Source organism: Fusarium mangiferae, assembly GCF_900044065.1.
Source record: "Fusarium mangiferae strain MRC7560 genome assembly, contig: FMAN_scaffold022, whole genome shotgun sequence".
Classification (NCBI taxonomy): Eukaryota; Fungi; Ascomycota; class Sordariomycetes; order Hypocreales; family Nectriaceae; genus Fusarium; species Fusarium mangiferae.
The window spans coordinates 258,338-270,696 of NW_024573942.1; the positions used below are offsets into that span (position 1 = coordinate 258,338).

The 12,359-nt window shown below is 49.8% G+C and overlaps 2 protein-coding genes across 2 annotated transcripts; one reads left to right on the forward strand and one right to left on the reverse strand.

The window, feature by feature from the left end:
• Positions 1–5,830: 5,830 nt before the first annotated feature.
• On the reverse strand, positions 5,831–6,284 carry FMAN_14171 (uncharacterized protein; the record flags this gene model as incomplete). Its single annotated transcript, XM_041825591.1, has 3 exons — positions 5,831–5,986; positions 6,083–6,105; positions 6,224–6,284. 3 exons carry the CDS (start codon positions 6,282–6,284, stop codon positions 5,831–5,833), a joined length of 240 nt encoding a protein of 79 aa, XP_041690956.1.
• Positions 6,285–9,866: 3,582 nt separating this feature from the next.
• Positions 9,867–11,687, forward strand: FMAN_14170 (uncharacterized protein; the record flags this gene model as incomplete). Its single annotated transcript, XM_041825592.1, has 2 exons — positions 9,867–11,243; positions 11,298–11,687. The coding sequence occupies 2 exons, from the start codon at positions 9,867–9,869 to the stop codon at positions 11,685–11,687; spliced, it is 1,767 nt and encodes a 588-aa protein (XP_041690957.1).
• Between the last annotated feature and the right edge of the window lie 672 nt (positions 11,688–12,359).

Below are 12,359 nucleotides of genomic sequence, written 5' to 3' on the forward strand. Positions count from 1 at the left end.
TCCCCCCCGGGAGCCTTTGCACGTTGCCGCAGCAGACCCGGCCTACGTCAGCATCAGCACGTAAGCTTTGAAGAAAATTTTCATTCTCGATCCCAGTTGCAGCCGCCAATTGTTCGTATTGTCACACCTCAGCTTGAGCACGGGGGCCTCAATCGGATGTCAGCGGAGCGGTGAAGAAACAACAAACAGGGAACTATTACGAGGGATGAAGCTCTGTGTGACCGCGCCTGTACTATTTCTTTTAGCCTCATCGTTACGCCGTGGAGAAGAGCACAGCCTTATCAACCAACTCATTGTGTATCTCACATATTCTTACTCCTGAACCCCGTATGACATCGTACACATGCCGCAGGACTGTTGTGTACTTGACAGCAACCAGAGCTTGTCATATACTTGAATTCCCCTCTTTCCGCTTCATAGACTTCACCTCATGGCACCAAATTATCTGGTTACATGTCAGACATGCCAAGTTCGCCCAAACTTCCATGGTCAGCTACTTGCAGTGTGCACACTACATCGATGTTACTGGCTTGTAACTATTAGCTTGACGAGGCCGCGAAAGCGGTCTCGATTGAATCATCGAGGCATAACTAGTTTATTCTCCGTTGTAGCCGGTTCACGTATCAATATGTCCGAGCAGCTCAGTGCAGATGCTGTTTCAGTGAAATGCCCGCCACATTATTCCCCGCTGAGCGTGCTTCTTTTGCGTGGCAAATGTATCTTCAGGCTGCTGCCTCGTCTTTTTGCAACTCGTAACATAGATTTTTGCTTCAGACAGAATTTAGCTCCTCTGAGTGGGTATCAGGTTACCAAAGACAGCCTTAATCAAGTGGTCCTTGCTCTCAATGTTCTTTGGGCGGTTGTTCGTGGCTGGGAGTGTAAGGCAAAACGAAGCCGTCCAGGTGGGGCATTTTCACAGTGGAAAATGCTTTCAAGGCAGGCAGCGCTCTGCTGTCCCTGCAATCCCGTGCGCCCCTGCAGCCACTACAACTCGTTAGATCCTTCGCACTCTCGAGCCACTCTAGACACTAGACGTGGTAATGTGCTAGTTACAATAGCTTCCATACCACTGACGATCTGCTGTCCCGTCACTCCTGCTCCTGTTCCGTCTTTCACGCTGGTCCAAGGTACCTAGCTTCCATGGTCCTTGTTATTCAAGAAATACTACATAAGCGATGATTCCAGTAGTAGGTTTGCTGCAGGCTGGCGCATCCGAAGTATGAGCATCGGTACCCATCTCAAGTTAGTACAAGCAGGGACGGGATACAATGCAAACTGGCAGTTCCGCAGCCTGTCGGGCTCACAGTACCCTTGTTTATCAAAATGCCTCCAGGGATTACAAAGCCCAATTTGGCACCGTCCAGTGCAGAGCCTGACGGCGCATGTGGCGCTTCATGGGTGCATGATCGTCAATTCAAGGGCCTTGTCGGCCATGTTGCAGGCTACCAGCCCTACTTTTGCAGCCAGTTGTATTACATGCAACAAGGATCAAAACAAACGTAGACCTCGAGTAGCTTAAATAGAGCCTTATGATTGGACGCTTCCCGCCACCAGATGCTGGTAACGAGACGCAAACTACAGCCCAAATGGTGGAGACCTCCGGGGAAACGGAAAACCCTTGTCCATGCAAGATCCCAGTCACTACCTCAACTATTGGGTACTTTGCAGCCGCCTCAGGGTACCTCCTTTTGTGACGTTTCTGCAGGACGGTGATGACTTCTCTTTGCGTTTCACATGCTTCGCTCGATGATACTGATCTGTCGTATTCATGCCCAAACTAGCTTCAGTTGGGCATTTCTAAGTAGCGGTGTGCTCAATATGTAGCAATGCTACTTCCTACCTAGTAATCAGCCTAGGAGTGTCTACTACATCACCGAATATCTCGAACCCTGCCGTCTCTGCGTTGTTTCCCCTTCGAATATGAGCAAACCTATAATGTTTCATAGTCCAAAAGCTTGCTGGTTCATCAGCATTAGACGGGGTTCTTGAAAGCAGTGTCTTGGCCACTTGCCATGCATCACACAGCTGCACAATAGACTCAAATTCCAGAGTTTGTACGGCCTCGAAGATCATGATCTATCTCAAGGCGCCTGAAACTCTGTTGTTTCACAAATCCAGCTACAGCTTGATAGTTGTCACTGGTTCTGAGGCCCGCCCGCACTTCGGGCCTCAGCTGCGCCTCTAAGTTAAGGCCGCAGGATCCTGGGACATAGAAATTTCGTGCTTGTGGACTCTTTGCAAGGTAGGCCTTTGTGAATTGCGAGCTTCTTGATGCATCATAATCGGGACTTATGACACGGCCTATCCTAAAACCCCAGGAACTGCCACAGGGATATGACTCCGCGCCTATCGGATCGCTTCCGAATGGTTAGTGAACGGTAAGAGTTGAAAAGTGACTCGTCTGGACCTGGGTTGCTGCGCACAGACGCTTGTTATTGACCGATCACCTACCTGCCTTCCACTGGTAGACCCTTGACTCACACATGGAGCCGCGCCGCTGGATCTCTTCCAGTCGCCGAAGGTGTGAGCTAACTTGAGCCGTTACATTGCGCCTTGATCCCAGGAAGATCGCTGAACCCTGCTTCACGTCCCATAGCTACCACTAAGGCGTCGTGTACTTGGCAGTTGCAAACATACATCTCCCATTGTTCTGACGTATTAAAGGACCCTTCGTTCCACATGAAATAAGAAGACATATGCACTGCACCTCGGCCATAACAATTTGTTGAATCGGCTGGGTTTCTAACATGCCTCCAAACGAAAACCAGAACGAAGCAACAAGTGGTCAAGAACTTGAGAACGAGTTGGCTCAAGAAGTCAATGATTTCAAGGAAAATGGGGATAGTCTTGGATTCGCCTGTGTAAGATCTACTCTACTTGCTTTCCCATAAAATCATTCGCTAACTGGAACGAGTCCGTGCACCAGCATGTCGCTTACGCTGGATGGTTCAACCGAGGATGCCATTGTGGAGCAGAAATTACCAAGATACTTGTACAGAGGAAAAGTCGAATATGCACTAGTGGGAGAATCACTGTAACGACGTGGACCAAAAATGAACATGGCGAATGGATCATGGGAGAAGGAAACGAATGGCAAAAATACTCGAAGCGCGTGTACTTCAGATTAGCAACTTAGTGGGAAAGGTTAGTTGGTTTGAGGGCAAACCTCGATGAGTTTCACAACCCGTGGCAGATTCAGGGGAAACTGTGGTAAAACCTGTGGTAAAACCTGGTGGATCTTCTGAATGTCACTTCTATTGCTGAGAGCTTTTCACGGTACTGTATGACCCATAACACTGGAAGTTCTCTATCACGAATTTAAACAATACAGCACTCATGCGAGCCGGCATACCAAGAGTTAGTGATTAATATGAAGCTCGACTGCTTCAATGATGTAATTCTTATCTTAAACAAGCAACGACCCAGCTCTCAGCAGCCGGCTCTGTAAATCTCTTCCGTCAGCCCATTCGAAAGGTTTCCAGTCGATACTTGCAACATACCAAGCCTACATCACCTGCTGTGCAGTACATTATCCGACCCATCTATCTCTTCGAGTGGCCGAATCCTCCTGTTGGAGATAGGTAGCTATTATGCCGTGAACCGATGTTGGTACACCTATTTTTCAGCCCAGAGCCTTTGCTCGCTGCCTTGTTACGAGTGAATGATCTACGTCAACATCAGGCTACCACATCCAAGAAAGATTTCGTATTCGATCTCAATTGCATCTGCCAATTGTTAACATTGTTACACCTGGTCCCTAGTAATGGGGCCTCAGTTATAAATCAGCATGAAGCTGTGAAAGCCAGCAACAAGAACGGGAGATGAGACTCTGCTGTCCGACCTGTTTCGTGCCTTTTGGTTGCCTTGCCGTCGAACCCTTAGATGGAAATCCTATCACAAGAACGTGAGCCTGGCCCTTTCGTGATCTCCTCGCACAAATATTGAGGTACATGTACCCTTCTCGTCTCCGACCCTGCTTCACCATTTATTACTAAATATCCATCCATGACAATAGGTCATTTGTTCCTTACCACATCATGTGGGATTGACTCCTGATTGTCTATTTTGGCTCTCTCTACGACAAGTGGTACCGAACTATACTTGGGTCCTTTTCAACAATACTTGGTTATTCTTATAGCATATCAAGATACACGGGTACAGCTCTTCAGAGGAGTCGGACGACGCTCGTCGGCTTCATGCCCAACCTACCACCACCAACAACGACCAGAAGAAAAAGAAAAAGAAGAAGCTCCCGTCTCAAAAGAGCATTAATCGCGTCTAGAAGAAGTTCTCCCAGCGCAAGTTTCACAAGGATCTCGCCGTCCTTCCATTCGACCCCGTGCAACCTCCTGTGTCAATTGACCCGTTCATCTATTGTACAAGTGATTTCGATTTGCCACTACGTCTCGGCGGTGTCGAACATGCGGTTATTGGATCACTTTTGTAAAGTCTTGTTTAGCAGAAGCTTGTCGAAAGGCGTACCTCGTTACCCCAAACACCAAATGCAGGTGTTATATCTTCCTCTCAATAGCTCATGGGCAAAAGCCGAGTTTTTAGGCTACGTCATGTTGCTCCCATTGCCCCGCACGACCCCGCGTCTTTTGACGCGGCGTTCTGAAGCCGTGGAGGGGACGAAAAGTAACACGTACCAATTTATACATTAGGTGTAGCCTACACATTAAGAGTAACCATAACACGCGCTGGGAATGCTATGCTCCATCGCTAAGCTGAAGTGTTCGGAGTATTTCTCCACTTGTATGCTAGGTGTGAGCCGCTCACAAGGTAAGAGATGAGTTCGGCGGGATTCTCGTAGCGCTGTTCGGCTATTTCGTGGTGTGGCATCCAGAAGCTGGTACTAATCGAGTGACCAGATCATTTCTATTCATTTTTGAAAGGCACACGGTTCTTGTATTATATATGAAGCGGTAGTAATACTTATTCGTAAACGCGTTTTGATTCAGTCGCTGGCCAAATGTTATCGATATAGTCTGATCAGGTCACCTATGGTCTCGATACAGCTCAAGCCAGGGTGAACAGCAAGGCGCAATCTGAGTTCAATTCTAGACAGGTCATTGTAAATGGTGCATGACCATTACGTGCCAGACCGAGTACTGGCTTGAGGCTTGTAGCCATCTACTGGGTAAGTTGTACGCTGGCTTTGGCAATCGAATCTCGAGCCACTAAAGGGAATGTCGAAATCACGCCGTCTTCTCAACACTTTTTCTGTCGGTGTCGGTTGCTTGACAAGGCAGGGTGGAAATGGACAAATTGAACCAAACATGGATACCACAATGGAGAGCGTAGGCCCAGCCTTGTTAAGCAGCGACCTGAACACCCTGACGACCAAGTTGGGAGAACTACATCGAGAAGATCGAAGCCACTGCTCGTCAATGAGAGGATGACGCGCGCGGGCGAGATCACAGCTGTTCGCATGAAATGTTATGGTCGGGCGTTTTAAATCGAGAAGACTACCCTTGGCCGTCCCGGGAACACATTTCTGCCTACAATATCACCAACAGAAATTGCGCCTTGGTCTTCGGACCTGACGCCCATTGACCCTAGTCCTTCGCGCCGCTCCGTCTAACTGGCGTGGATGTGTCTGGTGGACTAGGCGCTGGGCCATTGCCCATTGTCGATGCCTCAACCTGTCGTCCCTCCTCGGCGGCCGCTCGTCAATCTGGCCCTTGGTAATTTGGCGTGTCCTTCTACGGAGCAATGCTGGCGACCGGTCAACAATCCTGTAGATGGTGCGTGCATAGTTTTGCGACAGGCGAGTATTCCGATAATGCCTATCGCTCGCTTATTTTCCAAGATTTGACGCAATGCCGATTCAAGTTCTGAGTCCAATCCGGTCGCAGCAGGTCGAGATCTCGTCGATGGTCAGGCGTCCGTCCTGGTGTTGCTGGGGTCTCCCCGGTAAACATTTCCTCGGCGACGTCGCTGAGGCCTTCGGAGGGGGTCGTTTGAGTGTGTTCTCGTTTGCTATCTATTAGGTGTTGAGCACATTTGTTCCGAAAGCTGACTAGGAGATTCCAATTCTCGAAAGCGGGGTGTTTGGGAGGAAAAGATTCGCAGAGCTTACTGTGAAGGTGGCCGTCTGCTCTGCTAGTCACGAAAAGTCAGGCCACGGCGTCAGCTTTTTAGGACACCACTTGCCACACGGATCTGAGCCTCTCGAAGCTAGCATTGGATCTGTTTCGGAGAAAAAGCGAGAGAAACCCACAATGTATTCGTCCACTGTCGCCAGTCGGGCTTACTGGTGCTGGGGCGCGCTGTGGTTCCATCTTGGCCAATAACGCGCCTCCTTCGCATTCTACTAAGGTTCTCGCACAGGCTCTCTCGAACAGTTCGTTTACGGCGATTCGTCCGTGATGTATGCTATTGTTGTTGTGACAAGGAGAGGTTGTACAGAGCGGATGTTGGCAAAGAAATGTACGTTTGTGCTACGAAGCTTGATCTGGCTGAAATGTGGCTCCAGGCATTCTAGAGTAACGTGGTCAAGGTTATTTGTCAGCATGCGGGGCTCCATGATAACTCGCGGCTCGCCCCTCCCCCACTCAATCTATTCCACCGATTTACTCCGTAGTGAGATCTCAGAAATCCCATGGTCAGTGGCAGCAAGAGCTTAACTCTTTTCGCATCCACTCCATGCATCCCTGAATTCGTGCATCCAATGAAGGTCGAGGTGAGACAGACATTTCGCTGCAGGCGCCTCGAAATGGCAGCATGAATGCCCGATCGATCTGATTTCTCTCTGGTCATGCCTCAAATCTTCTAGCCTACTTGAGTCTAGTTCGGGCTTTTTCCCCCTGGTGAATTCCTGGTAATTGGTATGTTTTAGAGCCATCGCGCGATGCTGTATTTTTAGTCAGAAGTGATGGGATCTTGGCGATGGAGGTTAGCGGGGAATTCGGTAAGTGAGTGAGTGAGATGGGTTTTTGAGTGTAAGACGCCGCATTTGAGTCAATGACAAATTTTGCGACGGGGGAGACACAGCATATAAAAATTTTACACGCATGAAAGACATTGAATGCACTGAATCTTACAGATCGACGAAAAATGAAATATGTTTGCATCTCTTATGTATGGTCCATGACATACTGATGAAAGTCTATAAGCAACGGGGAACTAATGGGCAGAGACCGGAGGAGGTAACGCACCCTCTACCGACTATTGATACAAAAGGGAGAGAGGTCCAACACCTGATGGACATTCGCCCAAAAGAAACTCAAGCCGATGATCACACTCATGTGGACGTTCGGGCGACGCTTTTAAAGACTGAAACATCAACGCCCATGTTAACGTCCTTCAAATCTAAAAACCCCAGGATAGTTCACGACCTAAAGAAGAAGGGCCACAAGAAGAAGGCAGAAGGACCCAAACCATACGTAGGGCTTTTTGAAGCCGACCTGAAGACTCAATGCACCCCCCCAGTGTGCGAGATCCGTGATCTACGTATAAACGGAGGAGCTGACGATGATACGTGGACTGAAGAAGTCCATTGCCTACTGTTTGGTGGTCTTGTGATGTGAAGCTACGGGGACAAATCGGGAACTGTCGTTCGGGGCTTGGGAACCGTCGAAAGATTCGAAGGTGAACCTGCCGAGAGTTTCAGGAGTCGAGACATAATTAGTTGTGTGACTATTTTGCTCCTCTGCAAAGATCTGTTTGGCAGATTTTGAGCTAGCCTAGATATCATTGCCGCCTCCTATTCCACAAGAGGACGTCATCTACTGTCATACCGCAGCTATGCCCGGCTAACAGGGCTCGGCGGACAGCCGACGCGTTCGTCGCGCAAACGCCCTACTTCGCCATTGTTATTGAAACAAGGCCAGCTGTCCACAAGTATCCCGTTTTGATCCTCATTCGCTATCTATGACCTAAATTGCTTGCTTTCTGTTAAAGAAATCCGGACTCTCCGTTCCTTGTTCCTCAGGATTCTCATCCACTTCCTGTTGCTTCCAAGAATCTATCCTTCGTGACTTCGTGCCAAGGCTCGATCGGTGCTCACGCACCATGTTGCGCGACCATGATTAATACAGTCTTCCCCTGGCCGTCGACTTTGTCTATAAGATGGCCTCCCTTGTTAACCCCCCAAGGCTCTTCGAGTACATCAAATGACATTTCTTTCTGTTCTTGTTGCCTTCAGCTGGGTTCCTATGTGGCCATGTATTCGTCCTCTGTACATGTATCGTTGCTCTTGATGGTGGCAGTAGCAGGCAACAACGAGCCCCATGTAGTGCGATGCTCCGTTGGCTCCGAGGTGCCGGATTTCCGAGTACGAAAGTCCCTGCGCGGTTTCCTCAGACGTTGCCATGTAACGAAGGGGGACCAATCCCTCGTCACCATGTTTCGGGGGCGACAGTGGACAAGTCTGTCTGATCTGTAGTGTTGTTTGGCATTGCTTGTAGCGTGCCTAATGTCTGGTGCTCCGCCGCGTGGGGGCATGATACTGTTCTGTCCGACAACTCGCCGTGACGGGACGTCGCGAGCGTTGTCGAAATGGGCCGACCGGCAAAGACCCATCCATATGTGACTGTATGTTTTGTTTGGAAGCTATTGTTGGGGGGGATCGGGCTTCGTCGTCGTACTATACGGGCTGCGTGGTTGTTCAGCTATGGTCGCCATCGTTTGCGGATACGTGGTTTTCGTGACATGTCCTCGTTATTTCGCGCTCGTTTCCCGCCCGCAATCATACCCCGACCTCTGCGGCCATCAAGACATCCGGGGGAAGATGAAATGACCCGTGAAAGCCATTACGACCAGGAGCGGGAGTGTCGTGTGCAATGGGCAGCTTTAGTTTCAAAATTCGATCTCGCTGTCTGATGATGTTTTTTCAATCTACTCCATACACATGATGTATGGTTCATACGCTCTTTTGGCACGCAGTCACGTGCAACCGCGACCCACGTTAAGGTACCTTAGCTACGTAATTACCCGTACTCATCAAAGTACCTAGTACCTAGGTGCATATAGCGACGCCCAGGGAGTTGAGGTAGGCAGATACAGACGAGGAACGTAGGGCAAAAAGGCGTGCGGCAGCCTAAAATGCAGGGTAGCACAGTTCAGGACTAATGCACGGCGGACACGCTTGTACCTTTGAACATTACAGTAATGTCCCGAGCGGAGTGGAGGTTGGAGGAGCAGCGCGTCTCAATGGTGATGACGGCCTATGTGCACTGATTCGCTTGCTGCCTACAGTACGTGCACGCGGACTGGGCTCGCAAACGGAAAGGGAGAGCGACGTGAGTAGTTGGACAGTTCCCCTTCGCCGGAGAGGGATCAATCGTGCCAAGGACACACGATGTACGTAACGAACACTTGGCTGCTCATTGGCCATGCACTGACACATTGAGATCTTTCGCGCGGAGAATTGGCCCCCATTGCCCCCCATTGGCCCCTGACGGCCCTTGCCAATGTATGTAGATTGTAGGCAACCATCAGTCAGGTTACGGTTTGGCATGGGATCCATAGCACTCCATTACAGGAAGCTCATTGGCTGCCCAGCTGCTCGTTCCGCTAACGCGATGCATTTTTAAGCTGTGTGCGAACCATTCGCGCTGTCCGCGAGGCTCCCAGAGCGTCGCGGATCAAGAAACCAGATAAGTAACGCGGGCAATCGCTTGGATCACTCGGGTGTCTGTGACGCTCACTTATTCCTTTCAATCACCTCCAACGCTATAAAATACTTGAGGTATGCCACTTGCGCGATTTCAACTCTTGAACGGCGGGCACCAAAAAATACACACTTTTTTTCTTTCATTAATTCTACGACCAGAGGCCCATCACCCGTCTTGTCTTCGAAGGCCGTGGCATGATCTCGAATTACCGTCGACCTCCATTCTACCTTCTCCATTCATTCAACCATGGCTGGGGCAGAACCAGCAGTCCGTGATGCCGATGGGCCAGCTGTTCAGAAGGGACCAACAATTGTGTCGTCCATCATGTACGAAAAGAACGAGCTCAAGAAGGAGCTCGAAGAAATGAAGCAGAAGAGCTCAGCCGACGCTTGGCTTATAGAAGAGCTCAATAAGGACATGCAGAAAATGAAAGAAAAGGCAGGGTCACGACATTATGAGCTTATCATGGCGCGAGAGGGGTTCGAAACCGCCATGCGGGATAAAGAAGAGATAATTTCTCAATTTCGTGGCATGCAAGTGCGCATAGATGAACTGAACGACGTCACCCGCAACCTCGACGTTCGCTGTTGCATTGCTGACCAGGCGATGTTCGGCTACATGCGGCACATCGGGTACCTGGAGAGAGAAAATGATATCTTGAGGGGCTCGATCGAACACAGGGCCAACGCGTCGGGAGCGATGGCCGCGGAAATGACGGATCTGAAGCTGCTTATGACCAGTTATCAGAACGAGCTGGAGACCACGAAATGTCTCAACCAGTCGCTGGATCAAAACGTCTGCCAGCTTTCGGACAAGACGCAGGACATGAGGGCCAAGCTGAAGAAGGCCAGGTCCCACGCGACGACCATGCGTATAAAAAAGAAAAGCCTCCAGAGAGCCCTCGCCGTCGCCAAGGGAAAGCTGATCAGTCTAGAGACGCAGGAGCCCTACGACAATCGCGCTCGCAAAGAGACTGAAAAGGACCTGTTCTTGGTCAAAGAGAAACTAAAGGATACCAAAAAGCAAAGAAGGCCTGGCCAAACCAAGGGTAAGGTCACGGCGCAGGATGAGGCAGTTATGGCCGCCATGGAGAAGGGCCTAGAGGACGAGATTGAGCGCCTCACAAGGTCACTCGAGGAAAAGGACAAAGAAATACAAAAGCGGGAGACCAAGATGGAAGAACTGCGAGCAAGAATCAAGAGCAACGCGGATGAGCAGGAAAGTATACAACCCGAGGAAAATGAGCATGAATCGGGTAGTCGAACCGTCGTCGCGATCGAGGACACCGAGGCCAAGGAATACTCCAAAATCGACGAATGGTATGTGGAGGTGAGCGCGCCAGACGACGAGCTGGCGAGGCTGCGAGAGGAGCTGCAAGACGCGCGGGAGGAGATAGGCCAACTGAAGAAGACAGTCTCGGGCCTAAATAAGGTCATAAATGATCAAAAAATTGAGATCCGGCGACGGCGGCAGAATGAGACGACGCTGCAGGCCGAGGCGGATCGGCAAGGAACCATAGCGGCCGAGAGCCAGGTTAAGCTGCAGAAAATGGGGTGCCAGGTGCTCGAGCTCGAGCGGATGCAGACGCGTGCCAACCTCAAGTTGATCGGGAGCGGCATCGTTGTAATAGAGGCGCTGGTCCGCGACCGGACCCTGCTGGTGTAGCACGTGCTTGAGACGGTGGCCGGCCGGCTGGACAAAATCGACAGCGCGACCTCGGCGAACTGCGCCTTGGACGAGATCGATGGCTTCCTCGAGAACGTCGCCGGCCACACGATGGGCTGCATAGAGCAGGCTAGGCAAGACGCCTCCGCCATCCAAGGCGTGGTGCGCAATATGAGGTACCTGCTACCCAGCCCGGCCGACAAGAACGACACGGGCGACGTGGCCCGCCTTTTCGGTGAGGTTCAGATGTTTACGACGGACGTCAAGGGGCTGAGGGAAGGCATCAAGCTGGAGCTGGCCGCCTCGGGCGTGGGCGCAATCGCCGGCGACGGTGGGGCCATACAAAAGAAATCGAAACAAAAGGGAGCCCCCCGAGATCGACGCTTATGGCTAGGTTTCTAGCCGGCTGTGCTCGTCTTTTCCTCAGACCTGCCCAAGCCAGAGAGAGAAAAGATGACATATGTCGTGGATATTCTGGGCCAGCTAATCGTGGCCATGGTCTGCTTCTGGATCGTCGACTGCCTGCGCGTCTCGTTCAATATCAGCGACAACTGGGCCAATTTTCAGCGCGCGTGCGTCTGCACCGCCATTTATTATTATTACTTTATTATCGCAGTGCAATCTGCCCAATCCACCAAAAGGCGCCGGCGCACTACCCGGGAGCGGGAGCACGCCGCCACCAAGACAGGACTGCTGACCCACAGATGAAAAACGGGCAAGCAATGACAGTCACGGCGCTAATGTACTGTACAAGTTAGTAGTGTGGAAGTAAGCCACAGACAGAGCGGCTGTATTTTAAAGTAGATACTGCTATTTATAATACTTTTAAAGGCTATAGTGCTCTAGGCCTAGTTAGCCTTAGCATTTAACTATAAGATAACTTTTTAATAGTATATTAATATATATATAAATTAGACTTTTTATTATAATTATTATAAACTTATTAGCTTTTAATAAAAAATTTATTATAAATATAATAAAAAAATTAATATTTTTTAATATTAAATATTAAATATTAATTTTAATTTAATAATATTTATTATTTTTAAAATATTAATTAAAAAGAAATTATTT